This window comes from Colletotrichum chrysophilum (genome assembly GCF_026319265.1).
Source record: "Colletotrichum chrysophilum strain AFK26 chromosome Unknown scaffold_6, whole genome shotgun sequence".
NCBI lineage: Eukaryota > Fungi > Ascomycota > Sordariomycetes > Glomerellales > Glomerellaceae > Colletotrichum > Colletotrichum chrysophilum.
In genome coordinates, this window is record NW_026517293.1 from 148,854 (window position 1) to 163,279 (window position 14,426).

The following is a 14,426-nucleotide window of genomic DNA, read 5'->3' on the forward strand; positions in this document are numbered from 1 at the left end:
CACACATTATTCTCGAGGAGACCTCCTTTGACGACGACGAGACGTGGAAGGGACTTTGCATCTTCCAATACATCCATAACCTCCAACCTGGGGCATCAAAAGATTTGGTCCGCGATCCTGATCACAGCTTATTGCAAGTTCGGAATTCGCAACTCCTTTGCCTCCATTGTTTCTGGCGCGCCACTGTTCTTCCAATCCTCCCCTTACCGCAAAGGGCTATCCGCTATTGCAAGATCATTGTGTTTGGTAAGCATTCTTTTTGCCTGTTGATTGTGACGTTGCGTTGCTAACCAGTTGCAGGGAAGGCTTCTGAAAACGTCTCATTGCCAATGATGGTACAGAAATTGATCTCTCCGGGGTCTTGTGTCAACACTTGATTATTATTTCCACACGGCGACCTCGATCTCGCCCACTCACTAGTTCTGCGACCCTTCGAATCAAGATCACGGTGTTTGGTAAGTTCTAGACAACTTTTGCTCGATGGTGGTTAGCCTGACTGACTAAACTTTTCCCAGGACCTCGTTTGCGACATGTCGAATACGTCATCGAGCTCAATTGGGTTCGCTCGTACCAAGGCCAATTCCGATGGATAGGCCAGGCCTGAAAAGCGAAGACACCTGTGTTTCTTCTACAATATGTCCTCTTACCAAGTGGGCTGTGAAACTTCCTCAACATATCCTGTGGTTTGAGCGACTTGTTCAAGGAATGAGCATACAGCGGCAAGGAAAGAGAGAGACTTGTTGACTGCCGTATGACTCTGCCGGAGATAATTGTGTCTACAGGCGATTGTTTGATGAACTAAAGTATAAGGAAGCTGGAAGGAAGGAAAAAGGAACAGAGAGATTTGGCTGCGGAAGGGAGGACTCGTGACAGAGGCAGGATGGATGGATGGTTTCTGGGCCGAAGCAATATTCCAATCACATCAAATTTCTTTCATACCATGTCCTCGAACGAAACGAGTAAAGAAAAGCTTCGACTTGACTGCTCGCATGTCTCCTAATCCAGCGCGGCCCTCTGTCCCTACTTCCTTTCCATCACCTGAACCCACATATCGCTGATGAAGAACAGGCCCATCGCATTGTACGCCTTCCAAGGACGCGCCGGATCCATTGGGGCCAGCTCAAAGTTGCGGAATACCTGTGTCGCGAAGTCAGTCAACCGCCTGCCAACTCTTTTGCGTAGACTCACCTCGAATATCGTCTTCGCAAGCTCAATCTGCGCCACAGGTTTGCCCAGGCACATGAACTTCCCGTACCCAAACACCAGATCGTTGACGCTCTTCATAGTAGCCAGCTTTTCGTCATCCTCCTCAAACCACCTCTCCGGCCGGAACGTCTTTGCGTCCTCCCCGTACGTCTCCTTGCTGTGGTGCATCGCATACGCAGAGTACCCGACACACGCCCCTCCCGGCAGATACACGCTCTCCCCGCCAACATTGACCGTATCGCCCCCAGCCGGCACGTCTCTCCCGAAGATATTCACCACCGGTGTCTTCACCCTCAGCGCCTCTCGAATCACAGCCTGCAGATACGGCAACCGCCTCGTCTGCTCCAACGAAACCAGCCCCTCCCCCTTCGCCGGCGCAATCCCGTCCCTTACCGCATCGTCAATCTCCCGCTGCAGCTTCGCATACACCCTCGCATTCGTCATAATCAACAACAACGTCCCGCGAATCGCCGCCGCCGTCGTATCCGACCCGGCAATAATCTGCTCCAACGCCTCGCTCCGCAGCTCGTCCCCGCTCAACCCGTGCCGGATGAAGGACGCCAGCATGTCCGACTTCTTGTCCGTCTCGCGCGCCGCGCGCGCGTCCACGTCGCGGTAGCACGCCGCGATCATCCGCCCGAAGCCGTTATCGTCTGTCGGCGAGGGCGCGAGGAAGCGCCCGATCACGGGGGCTTGCGCGAGCCAGCTGAGCCCGAAGGCGAGGGCGAAGCTGGCGGCGGTGAGGCCCTGCTCGGCGGACTGGAGGTAGCCGTCGACGTCGGCGTCGGCGGTGAGCATGCCGAAGGTCTTGCCCAGGCCGACGTCGGAGATGACGTCGAGGGTGAAGTACTGCACTTTCTTGGCGAGGTCCATGGGGATGATGCGGGACTCGGTGGAGAGGTACTTTGTGCGGATGAGGGTGAGCAGGTCGTTTAGGCGGGCGTCAATTGTGGGTTCAAGGTCGAGATTCTCGCGGCCGGAGTACTGCGCTTCGTCAGTGGTTGAAGCTAAGAGGGGAGTAGGTGGAAGGGATGTACGCCTGGGGCCATTTGCTTCCTGCGAGCATCGTGCTTCGCGTTGTCTGTCTGCGTGAAGACATTGTCGCGACGGTATTCTACGCGGCATGCGTGGTAGTACCAGTCGGTGCGCTTGTAGGCTGGGTTCTTGTTGACGTGTGTCCAGAGGTCGGGAGAGGATGTTACGACGATGCCTGGGGCGACGCGGACGATTGGGCCTGGCGCCGGTTAATAAGTAGATATCGAGATGATGGCCATGGACTCCAGCGAACCGTATTTCTCGCTCAGCTCAGCATACCACTCATGAACTCTTGGGCCCATAATGTGTTTGCTATGAGGAGAGCTACTGAGACCTGTCCACCATGGCCCCGGGATGTGCCTGAACTTGAAGTACACGACGAGTCGGTCGATGATGAAACAGAGGCAGATCACTCCGCCAAGAACTGGCAGGGTCGCCCAGCTGGAAACCGTGCTAAGGAGACCCATCTTGAACAATGACGATCAGAAGGGAAAGCTTTCGCTGGGCGCAGCGTAGGTAGGATATGGCGCCCTCGCCCTCTTTAAATATCCATGAGTACGCTCCCCGCATTGCTGCAGATACTGAGCGATAGATATGCGGCCAGGGGTTCGCGAAGTCGCCCACCAATCAAGACTGGAGCAAACATCAGCAGCCAGCTTCGGCATGCTCCCCTTTGGCGGGCCGGATCCTACGTTGACGGATATGCAGGTCATGCATTAGTCTCAATCTTTTCTTAGGCGCTTCCAATCAGGCGTGACCAAGAGGACAGGGTTTAGATCCTGCAAACTAAGCGACCAGTGGAGTGCGAAGAAGTTGGCTGGTCATGATCTACGGTGTCAATATCGAGGAGAAGATGATAGCAAAAGGTCCGTCTAGGTAGGCCTTCGGTAAGCCAGACTGTCAAAGTGCTTGGCAACAAGCTACTTCGCAATGTTCCAGTCGTCGAAGACCCCCGAGATCGCGTACGTTGGGTCATGGAAAGGTTGTCTGCGGCATGGGAGGTCGCACCTTTGCCGGCTTGCCAGAGATTTCAGATGCTGGTTGAAGGAAAGAAGGTATCATAGACCTTCCCCGAGAATCTCACGCCGCAGGCCCAGTTGATTCAGTTCCAACAAGCACCCCTTTCGGAGTAATGATGCCGCCTTTCAGTGCCGCCAGCAGCCAGGAGGTTATCATGTTTGACTTCAACATTGGCCGACATGGGGTTTTCAGCGTTTAAGCGGCTGTCTTGAGCCTTCAATGTTCTGCAACAGTACCTTTATTGGCTCAAAGACCGCAGCTGCCCTGGTAGTCGGCATCAGTACTTCTACAAGTATCCCGTCTCGACCTCGGGTCGGTACGTACTTCCAACGAGAACGGCAGCAAGACAAGACTGATCCCATCACCACCCACCGCCTACGCGCTTCTTCGTCCAAGGAGTCGGCTCAAGGCCGGGAGGCAAGTGAGAGCTCCAAGTCCGGTTGTCTCAAAGCGGTAAAAGATAGCTGTGGGATCAAAAAAATCCAGCTTGATCCTGATTTTCCAGTGGCTGCCCCAGTAAACAAGAAGACCAGCTCGATGTACGTACTCAGGGCCAACCTCCAAGCTTGCCCCTGATTGGCCGAATCGGTATCACCACCACCTCACCTTCGCATTCACCACCTCCTGAGGCGGTCGGCACACGTGACTGACTGCCCTGACAACGACCAAACAGGAAATCGCAACTTCACCTCTGCTCGATCTGATCTCGGCGCCCCCAATCGGCCAGACGGCCACCCTCAGTCTGATCTTTTTAAAAACCCTCACTCTCTCTTCTTCCCTCCCAACTTCTTCCTCCCCACAACCACACATCACAAAATTGCTTCGCAACCATCACAACCACCTCTACCTTCCATCTCCCACCTCTCTCTTCCTCCTCTACCTTTCTCACTCCTCCATCACCTCTTCGTCACCGTCAAGATGAAGTTCACCTCCACCATCGCCTCCCTCATCCTCGCCTTCGCGGCCACATCCACCTCCGCTGCCCCCTTCCCCGGCGGCAACATTGAGCTACTCGATGTCTCCAAGCCCCAGGGCGGAAACGTTGAAGTCATGGATCTCTCCAAGCCTCAGGGTGGTAACGTTGAGGTCATGGACGTGTCCAAGCCCAAGGGCGGCAATGTCGAAGTCATGGATGTCTCCAAGCCCAAGGGCGGCAATGTCGAAGTCATGGATCTCTCCAAGCCCCAGGGTGGTAACATCGAGCTCCTTGACGTCTCCCAGCCCAAGGGCGGTAACGTTGAGGTCATGGATCTCTCCAACCCCCAGGGCGGCAACATCGAGGTCCTCGGCGCCTTCGATGGCGGCTTCGCCAAGGTCTGCCGCGACATCATGCTCACCAACCGCATCGTCAACGGCAAGCCTGTCTACTCGGTTCGCGCCATCTGCCCCGACTGGATGGACCAGAACTTCAAGACCGAGCTGCAGCTCAACCGCTGCCTCATGAATGACTTTGGCCACCTCAAGTGGGCCAACCTGTGAGGACACTCCATCCCCTTCTCGCTTTTTGCAACATCACTGACTTTGGTTCTTCTGCAGTGGCCACTTTGACGACTCTTGCTACGACTGCAAGCTCCTCTCCGCCACTGACGATGTCAAGATGGCCTGCACCTGCGCTGTCGGCGCCAAGGGCACCATTGGCACCACCATTGCTCTCAGTATGTCTTCTCCCACCCTCCTCGCGCTTGATTTCACGAATTTGTGCTGACTTTTCTTCTTCGCAGACGAGGGCATCCGCAACCAGGGTGGCGCCATGTGGTGTGGCACCCAGATCGGCACCCGCGTCCCTGCCTAAATGTCACGACTTCACATCTTGGTTTTTTTTTGGGCGGATTCACTTCTTTCTTGTAGGGATTGAGATTGGAATTGGGGGATGTACTTTGAGATTGGCTTTCTTCGGAATTTCGGGCATGTCGTAGCATGGAGTTTGGGAAGGAAGGAAGATACCCTTAGAGCCTGGCTTTCAAAGACCGGGCTTTCTACATTGGCTGAAAAGCGCATAGACTTCTGATGAGTAGAGAAAAGACGTCCTTTTCTCTGCAAATTTGTGTCTTTCTTGCTTCTATTGGTGATGCGTTGTTTTGTTGTGATGGCTTTGATTGTGGAACAAGACCATGCCTGCCCCCTGGCTACCTAGAGTACTCTCTGGAGACGCGACAGCTTACCTCGCCTGCCATTGCCAGCCAGTCCTTAATGGGAGGCAGAAGACCAAGGTATCTGGAATTTACTTGTCCTGTGAAAGATGATGCCATTCTGTGATGTCGTGAACAAGGCCCCCAGCTGCAAGGTACGAAAGGGGCTGGTACAAGGCCATCCTTTGGAGGCCGTCTCAGACCAGTCGATGCCAGCAAGTCTAGGTTTATAAAGATACGCAGTTTAAAACCTAGATCAAGGTCAGTATGAGGAGAGGTGTGAGACGTGATGGGCTTTTGGGGACACAGTCCGGCAAGCAACAGTGCTGTCTATATGGATGCTGTGGTTTGGATGCTGCGGGAGTGGCGAGGAGTCTGAACATCTTGAAGTGCTTGAGACAATCCCATGCTACACCAGGAAGTCGAGGGCTTTGTCCGGAAAAATCATGTGTTGCAACTTGGTGCCTGGTATGCTCATCAGCTTCGCCCCAGAGGCCAAGTGCCTGATGCTGCTCTCCTGGCACCAACCCTCTTCAGTCCAGGGTCTTTGGGTCTTTGAGACTGCAGGTGGTCTTGCAATGGGAAAAATGGGCAATAAAATGATTGGTTTTGTGGCCTTCGCTTGTGGTCTTGCTCTTTCGATTTTTGGATCTGGGCCGCTTTGGTCTGGCCGCCCCCTTTCTCCAGTCACGTGCCTCACGCTGCAGAGATTTCTCTGTTGTTCGTTCCTTCCCAAGAGTTGAGAGTGGGAGCGGTCTCGAAAACTTTTCCGTCTCCTCCCTCCGTCAGGTATTCCACCTTCTCACCACCCCAGCCCGAGGTCTCCCATCGTCCTCCTCCATCACCACCACCATCACTATCACTATCACCCACCTGTACATTGCCCTCTCTTCCCCATCGGCTCCTTCGCACTGGCTTGCCTTCACTATTTTCATTGAACTGCTGTCTTCCTTCATTGTTGATTTTCTCCCTCAACTGCAACACTTCTCAAGACCCCGCAAGCTGCCCATCGCCCGGTCTTCTCAAAACTTGAGCTCAACTTCGAGCTCCGGTCCGAAGATCTAACAGCTGCAATCCCACATTTTCTACTACCTCAAACCTACATTGCTTCGATCTGCCGGTAGGAAAGAATGGTTTGCTGGTATGGCACATCGCCTTGGGGATGGACAGCCCTTCTTCCCAAAATCTTGATTTTCTTGGCAGCGCTGGCTGCTGCAGGTTGGCCAATCCCCAGTTCATTCGGTTTGTGAAGAATGATTCTGACATTCTCCAGGACGCCCCGAGACCAGGATCTGGCACGGAAAAATCTGCGCTGCAATTATTGCGGAAGGGCCCGATTGCACAAGGCACTGACTGGTTCGTGGGATCATACCGATCTTTGCACCGGGCCCGGTTCCATCAGCTTCAGCACGCGTGGGCATCCCAGAAAAGAGTCGCACGCACCTTGACTCTCGGCCAGACTGCTTTGACATGGCAGTTCAAAGACACTCCGCTGTCTTCTTGTTTGGTTTGTTCATCCCTCACACTTGCTATTTCCTTTGTCGGTTTGGTGACATGGCCAAGCCCTGGCCCCTGGGCTGGGAGCACAATTTTGCTATTGCAGCTGCTTGATGAGTGCTTCACTAACATTCCCATGCAACACAGATTAGACATTTCCAACTGTTCCGAACCCCGGAGTACTGTCTGCCGTTCTTGCCTGAAATTGCTCGAATCACCTATTCCATTCGGATGCCACGGGCGAAGAGGACCAGAGGGCCTGAAGCTTCCATCACTCCAAGAGCTCTGTTTGCTCTGTCATCGTCTCTAAATGCTCTCGCTATCCTGTCCAAATCTTCTTCTCAAGCAGCAAACACCTTCTGCAAAAACCTCGACAAGATGCACCGAAGTCGGCTGACTTGAAGTTGACTTAAGGCTGCTGGCTCGTGCCATTAGCTCAACGCTATCAGCAAACATCACAGGCTCAGTCTTTCTTCCACAAGGTTTCCCCTCAGAATGATACATGCTGTCTTGTTGGCGATTGATACCAGATGTCCTCTTGGCTGCAGCTTGGTTGGTTCGACTCGTTCCACGCTCCAGAGCACCTTCATCCGTCTATTCCAATTCGCCGAGAAGCCCCAACAGCTTCGCACCCGTTGACAACTCGAACATCCTCGCGCTCCCATGTTCTTCCAATGGCTTCCACAACTTCTCATCAACGGGGACTCGAATACTCATGTCACGAAGACGCGTTCGAGGGAAGAAGCCGCCATGTGGTCACAGACGCCACAACGGGGGTTCGAATACTCATGTGAAGAAGAGTTCGGTGGACGAATCCAACACATGGTTCAAGATTCCACACTGCTACCGAAGATGCCATCAAATGGACAGAGATCACTTCGACTTTCAAGACAGTCACTCGAGGACGAAGTCGAAAGGTGGATCAACTACTCGCTTCACCCAGCACAGCACACAACGGGGGTTCGAATACTCAAGACATCATTGGCTTCCGCCGGTTGGCGGTCCTGCGCGCTGCCCTCCCAGGGCCTGAGTACCTTACCTTGTCTCAATTTGATACAATGGCGACGTCGTCTGGTACTCGGGTCCAAGATCTGAGGAGAATCGAGACCGGCAGAAAGTCCCCAAGCGCACCAACGGCGCCTACAGTGTTGTCATCTCGCCGACCTCGGAGTCTACGGACATGGGTGCCGGCGGTGTTTGGCAGGATGCTCCAGTATCCAGCATGAGCTCGGCTGCCCTGGACACTTTGCCGTCCATGGGAACTCCCGCCTTCTCGACGCCGGAACTGTGGAGACAAACCCTGAGCCCATCCAAGGTAATGCTACAAGGCTCCGGATGCTGACATGAGCATGGGAGATTACGACGCCATGGCTCTCCAGGAGACGGCGGCCTCCCAGGATACTTAGAGTATCCCATTCAAGATGACGATGGCATGAACAACCTACACTACCCATAGGGTCTGGCTAACGGACAGGCACTGCATTACATCGCGAAGCGCAGCTGTCAGAGCTGCGATTGGAGACATCGTCAAAGCCTTCGGCTTTGTTGTTAAAGCATCGACAACGTCCCCATCTTCCTGCGGCTTGGATTCCCTTGAATCTAGGCGTTCAAATCAGTGTGACTGAGAAGAGTCCTCATGACAATGATGAGCTCAACGACTTCTCGCAGCAGACGTTCGCGGGGGGCTCTTGCGGAGCCTCAGAGCCTGCAATCCAACTCCGCCTCAACGTCAAAGACATGCACACCCGGTTGGATGATCGTTGTGATTACAAAGTCAGTGAGTTGCAACTTTCCAAGCTTCAGAATTCATCACTGACATACTATGCGAGGAGTCGGAGGAATCATGCATGGCCTAACCATCACGCTGCGGCGGCACGAACGCTCATGCTGTTCTTGATGAGCCGTGCCGTTGCTCTTCCCCTCGTCACACCGACTGTGACACTTGGGAGGCCAAGGTAAGTGTCAGGATCACCCCCTCTGCGCCATCGTTGGCCAGCGGCGGCACGCGCGTCTTGCAAAGTGAAACTGATTCTTTCCAACAGTTGTTCTGTCGAGTTGTCGCTGCGAACTACCATCCCGGAGGTTTGGCTCTGTCTTCTTCTTTTCGTTTGTTCACATTCTAAACCTAGACAGGCACTTCGCGCAAGAAGTCACTTCACAGGCACCTCAGCTACATTTGCGGGGCCCGGTGAATGGCTTATTGACGTAGGAGTCCCCGGGCGGGCCCGGTGGACTCCGGCTCAAACAAGCTTCCTTCATTTCAAACAACATGACACCAGTCCAAGACATCCCTTCCAACGGCAATGGCCTCGTCGATTCTCTCGACCGACTCAAGGTTGATGACGGCGAGCCGAGACTTGGCCGTGTGGTGACAATGGAGAAGATCAATCACAACGGTCTTGCCAACGGCAAGACCATGGGCTACAGTGTTCGGCGGGGCCTTTCTTCACTTCAAACAACAGTCCTCGGAGAATGGAGAAAAAATGAAGAAGGTCAATGGCAACGAGCTTGCCGATGGCAAGACCATGGGTTACAATGTTCGGCGGGGGTCTTTCTTCACTTCAAGCGACATGTCTCACGAATTCGTAAGTTTCAATCGTTCCGCGCGATCCATCACTCGCGTCCATAGCTACCCTTTCCGAGTCTTCCTCTGTTTCAGACCCTGGATTCATCAGCGCTGACATGATATTCAAACAGGCTCTTCAGCACACCGGACTTGGAAGTGGACTGGGGCCCGCGTCACCCCTTTCGCCTCATGTTTCTGTGTGGCCGGCCCACGTTGGGGCAGGCAAAGGTGTGCTTACTTCTCTTCAAACAACACCATGGGAAAGAAGGTAAGGAAGACGAATCGTCCATCCCAGCGACGTCTTATTCTGCCCAACCGTCCGCGACACTGCAGGCCTCGTATTACACATTTCTGACGCCGGTCTTCACACAGATTCCTAGCCTTCATTAGGCTGCTCAGCAGCGCATCAAGCTGACTGACAACACCGAGATTCGTAAGTTTCCTTTCAATCGCCTTGCATGGCCTTGGCTGACTTTATCTAGCTCCGCCAGTTCTCACCACCATCATTGGCGATGACGGCTTCACCGGTATGTTTCCAGCCTTCATTACGCTTGCGGGTGTCTTTGCTAACTCTTCCGAGGTAATCGGCGCCGAGGTGTGCCGTGCTGTCACCACCACCACTTGCGAGTGGATTCAGGTCACAGGTGACTGACGAGGACTTCTGGAATGGCATTCATATGTGGACTGCGTAGATGTTCTCGCGGAGAGTCTTGGCCCACAAAACTTGCAGGGCTCTCCGCGAGATCTGCATTCCATTCCTTTTCCGCAAGGTTAGAATCTACCGCGCTGAATACCGCGCCATTCAGCCTCTCAAGGCGATGCTCCTCAATGACAGGATTCAGAGATCGATGATTACTTACGGACTGCGGGCGAGCTACGCCGTTCCACCGCGCCGTAGCAATGAAGCGGTCATGGGGAGGCGGTAACGACGAATACTGATGCGCGGAAGCCCTTGCACGGATAACCTATTCCGGCAATTGGAGCTATTCGGACATTCGGGGTATCAGGTCGCGAGTGAGCTGATCCCACTCACGAAGCACGCGATGATGCATTGCGGCTCTGAGATAAGAAATGACGACCAGAGACCAGTTCATAGCATCCAACAAGGCAAATTTTGTATCGTCTGATGATTTCGCTGACCACGTTGATTGAAGAGTGTCGTATGAGCAGTAACAGAATGCCCCGCCTCAGTTGAACCAACGTGATCCCGACCAAGGATCCTCATCCGGCTGCCCGGCCACTTCCCCGCATGGGCAATCCGAGGAAGCTCGAGGGGCACCATGAACCCCCGCACGCCTGAGTTTATAACCTCAAGAAGGACCAACTGGGCGGGGTTTCGTGCTGTTTGAAGTCCTGTTAGATCAGCTCATTTATCGTGTGTGTAACTGTCGTGGCACCGTAACCTTGGCCGTTGGAAATCTCTCCTGGAGCCGCATACATCAAGCAGCATAGCCGGAAGTGCTTCGAGGCGTACCTTACACCTTTACTCTCTTCTCCAAACACCAAGCACCATGAGCGCGTTCGTGGGAGCATTCAGACCATCTGCTCGTCTAGGGTACGCATCCCTCCCCCTTCAATGACTTCCAGTCACTAATACACCCCAGCGGACGCGTCGCCATCGTAACAGGTGCCTCGCGCGGCATCGGTAAAGCCATCGCCCTCCGCATCGCCCGCGATGGCTACGATGTTTGCATCAATGACATCGCCGCCAACCAAGCCGGCTCCGAGGAAGTGGCCAACGAGATCCGGGGCCTGGGCCGCAAGTCCGTTGTCGCATCCGCCGACGTCCGCAGTCTCAGTGAGGTGCAGGGAATGGTCCAGACGGCAGTGAAAGAGCTAGGTCCCCTGAACACAATGTAAGTTCTTGATTTCATCATTCTAAGAGCAACATGCTAATTGCCGGTTTGCAGGATCGCCAACGCCGGCATCGCCCAGGTCAAACCCCTCCTCGACCTCACCGAAGAAGACTTCCTCAACATGTTCCGCGTCAACGTCTTCGGCGTGCAAAACTGCTACCAGACCGCCGCCAAGCAACTCATCGCCCAGGGCAACTGCACCCCCTCCTCCCCAGGCAAACTCATCGGTTGTTCCTCGATTGTCGGGTTCCGCCCCTTCGCGCTGCTCTCGCACTACTCGGCCTCGAAGTGGGCCGTCCGCGGGCTGACGCAGGCGTCGGCGATGGAGTACGCGGAGCACAACATCACGGTGAACGCGTACGCGCCGGGCATCGTGGGCACGGCGATGTGGGACCTGATTGACGAGAAGCTGGGCGAGAAGACGGGCGCGAAGAAGGGGGACACGATTAAGAAGTTTACGAACGATTTGATTGCGCTGAAGAGGACGAGCGTGCCGGAGGACGTGTCTAAGTTTGTGAGCTTTTTGGCGGGGCCGGATAGTGATTATGTGACGGGGCAGACGCAGATTGTGGATGGGGGGATTAACTTCAGCTGAGTGTATTCAATGTTATCTGTATTGCCGTGGCTTTCTGGCAGATCTGCTTATTACTACAATCGAAATGTGTACGAGACTGCCTCGACTCCCATCAGATGCTGTATCTAAACTGTCTATCCTCCTTGTCAGTCAGATCATTCACCGGCGCACCCGCATCATCCAACACAACATCCTCAGAATACTCCGCACCCTGGCCGCTGCTCGCCGCCGCCTCCCTCTCAGCATTGTCCCTCGAACAAAGCCACCGGTATGCCACAATGACAGTGAACAGCAAACACCATGTCACAATAGCCGTGACCACGCCCTTGAAGTAGCGCGGCTTCTCCGTCCACAGCTGCGGCGCGCCGATGCAGCCCGCGCAGTAGCCGATGAAGAACATCGCGTTGACGATGGCGCGCTTCGTGTTGCCCTTGACGTTGGAGGCCGTGAGGGAGAGGAGGATCGACCAAACGGCGGTGATGCAGGATGCCTAGAGCGATGCGCGTTAGCATTGAAGGGATGGGGAGGAGGTTTACATACCAGCCAGGAGGCTCCGATCATGCCCCAGCCGGCGTCGGTGGACAGCTTCAGGAGGAGGATGTTGCCTGCCAATGGGGGCAGGATGAGCACGAGGGCGACGAGGGTGCGGTGTTTGGGGAACATCATGCAGCCGCAGACTCCGATCCATAGCATGCCGATCTGGACGGCGCCGGAGGGGGCGGTGTAGAGCATGGTTTCGTATTTGTTGTAGCCGATGGTGTTGATGACCAAGGACGCAAACTAATGTCGCGAAAATTAGCACACGGCAAAACCGACTTGTCATATTCGCGGAGATGACTAACCGTCAAGACGGGCGACTGCATCGTCACCAAAACACCAAACCAGAACACAAACCACGTCTTAATATCCAACATCGCCTCCTTGAGCTGTCTCAGCGAGAACGACGTCTTATCGCCGCCCTCGCGGTCTTTGGCCATGCGCATGGAAAGCACCTGCTTCTGGCGCGGGGTGAGGAACCACGCGTCCTTCGGGCCGTTGGGCATGAAGAGGTAGAACATCACGCCCGAGGCGGAGGTGATGGCGCCGCAGACGAGGAAGAGGGTGCGCCAGGGCGCGAGGGAGAGGGCTGTGTTCTTGGCGATGCCGTACATCAGGAGGCAACCGCAGATCTGGGCGAGGCCGTTCATGGTGATCCAGAGACTGCGCAGAGCCAGGTTAGCTTTTTAAGGATATGCTGGAGGTGAGATGGTGGTTGGACTTACGCGGTGCGCAGGGCGTGCTCGTTCTTGCGGTACCAGATGCTGGTGATGGTGATGAAGGCGGGCGAGACGGCGCCCTCTGCGAAGCCGAGGAGGAAGCGGACGGCGGCGAAGCCGGAGTAGTTCTGCGGAGCGGCGAGGCACATGCAGACAATGCCCCAGATGACTCTGGTAGCGGGGTTTTGTCAGTGATGGCGATGGTGGCAGACTGTGGGTGGACTTACACGGTGACTCCGACGAACTTGGTCAAATGCAGCCTGCTCATGAGGTAGATGAATGGATATTCAGACACCAATTGGCCTGCGCGTTGAGGTGTCAGCGACAACATTTTCCTATGAAGGCAATGCTTTGGTTTGATTTACCGACGTAGAAGATAGATGAGCACCAAGAATACTGCGTGCTGGTCATGTTCAAGTCCGTAATCAGGCCGAAGACCTATGTTGGTCAGTTACGGAGTTCATCGCGGGGAAGACTAGCCAACTTACGCTTGCATAACTGAGACTTTGCTTGTCCAGGTACTGCAGGAAGAAGACCACACACATCTGTCGATCCAAGTTAGCTCAATTATTCACAGTTACAAGACACAACGCAAGGGTCAACCAACCATAGGCAGAATAGTGCAGTCAATCTTTCTCAGAACCGCCTTCTCCTCTTCTTCGGTGTAAGACTCGCTCAACTCCAGAATCTGGCCATTCTTCTCCTCAGCGCCCTCCGGCTGCGGCCCATCATTCGTCTTGGTCTCAATGGAAGAAGTCATCCTGAGTCGCGTGAGGGGGGTGGGTGGTTCTCAGTGGAAGATCCAAAGACCGCGGCCAACACCCCTTCGCAAACTTGCAGATCCGCCCGCCATTTAAAAGAAGAAACGAGGGAAGGAGAAAGAAAAAAACGTGGTTGACAATGCTCCACCGGTGCATATCTCGAATCCCGGGGTAAGTGTGCCCATTATTTTCCCCGCACCCAAGAGGCAAGCATTATCAGAGTCATATCAATCAAAGACTGATTCCTGCGATACCTCTGCTAGCGTTGATAGGGGTGATACGCGGGGTGGGGCGGGCCATGTTGCCGATGGTTGTGGCAGATATCCGACGCCGGGTATCGGCAACTTGGTCGCTCGCAAAGACCATGTTCCCGACGATAGGATTGTGTGTTGATCTCCGATGCGTTGCTGTTGCATTGTCTCTCTCACCAGAATGAATGTTGTTGGGGGATGACGTTAACCGATCGGATGAAGCCAATCAGATAAATATTTCTGTTTTCTGGAAATATTGGGCGTGTGTTCGGATG

General features: G+C 54.4%; 5 protein-coding genes across 5 annotated transcripts; 3 read left to right on the forward strand and 2 right to left on the reverse strand.

Annotated features, from left to right (window-relative positions):
- Window positions 1–1,020: 1,020 nt before the first annotated feature.
- COL26b_001354 (uncharacterized protein) lies at window positions 1,021–2,708 on the reverse strand (the record flags this gene model as incomplete). The annotated part of the gene is made up of 4 exons (XM_053174307.1): window positions 1,021–1,137; window positions 1,189–2,190; window positions 2,244–2,440; window positions 2,495–2,708. 4 exons carry the CDS (start codon window positions 2,706–2,708, stop codon window positions 1,021–1,023), a joined length of 1,530 nt encoding a protein of 509 aa, XP_053041617.1.
- A 1,471-nt stretch (window positions 2,709–4,179) lies between these two features.
- COL26b_001355 (uncharacterized protein) lies at window positions 4,180–5,053 on the forward strand (the record flags this gene model as incomplete). Its single annotated transcript, XM_053174308.1, has 3 exons — window positions 4,180–4,736; window positions 4,798–4,916; window positions 4,983–5,053. 3 exons carry the CDS (start codon window positions 4,180–4,182, stop codon window positions 5,051–5,053), a joined length of 747 nt encoding a protein of 248 aa, XP_053041618.1.
- A 4,103-nt stretch (window positions 5,054–9,156) lies between these two features.
- Window positions 9,157–10,105, forward strand: COL26b_001356 (uncharacterized protein; the record flags this gene model as incomplete). Its single annotated transcript, XM_053174309.1, is given in 5 exon segments — window positions 9,157–9,315; window positions 9,350–9,472; window positions 9,844–9,886; window positions 9,945–9,980; window positions 9,993–10,105. The coding sequence occupies 5 exon segments, from the start codon at window positions 9,157–9,159 to the stop codon at window positions 10,103–10,105; spliced, it is 474 nt and encodes a 157-aa protein (XP_053041619.1).
- An 859-nt stretch (window positions 10,106–10,964) lies between these two features.
- COL26b_001357 (uncharacterized protein) lies at window positions 10,965–11,904 on the forward strand (the record flags this gene model as incomplete). The annotated part of the gene is made up of 3 exons (XM_053174310.1): window positions 10,965–11,008; window positions 11,058–11,309; window positions 11,364–11,904. 3 exons carry the CDS (start codon window positions 10,965–10,967, stop codon window positions 11,902–11,904), a joined length of 837 nt encoding a protein of 278 aa, XP_053041620.1.
- Window positions 11,905–11,995: 91 nt separating this feature from the next.
- Window positions 11,996–13,899, reverse strand: COL26b_001358 (uncharacterized protein; the record flags this gene model as incomplete). The annotated part of the gene is made up of 8 exons (XM_053174311.1): window positions 11,996–12,373; window positions 12,424–12,663; window positions 12,726–13,083; window positions 13,146–13,310; window positions 13,367–13,442; window positions 13,505–13,577; window positions 13,628–13,684; window positions 13,747–13,899. The coding sequence occupies 8 exons, from the start codon at window positions 13,897–13,899 to the stop codon at window positions 11,996–11,998; spliced, it is 1,500 nt and encodes a 499-aa protein (XP_053041621.1).
- Between the last annotated feature and the right edge of the window lie 527 nt (window positions 13,900–14,426).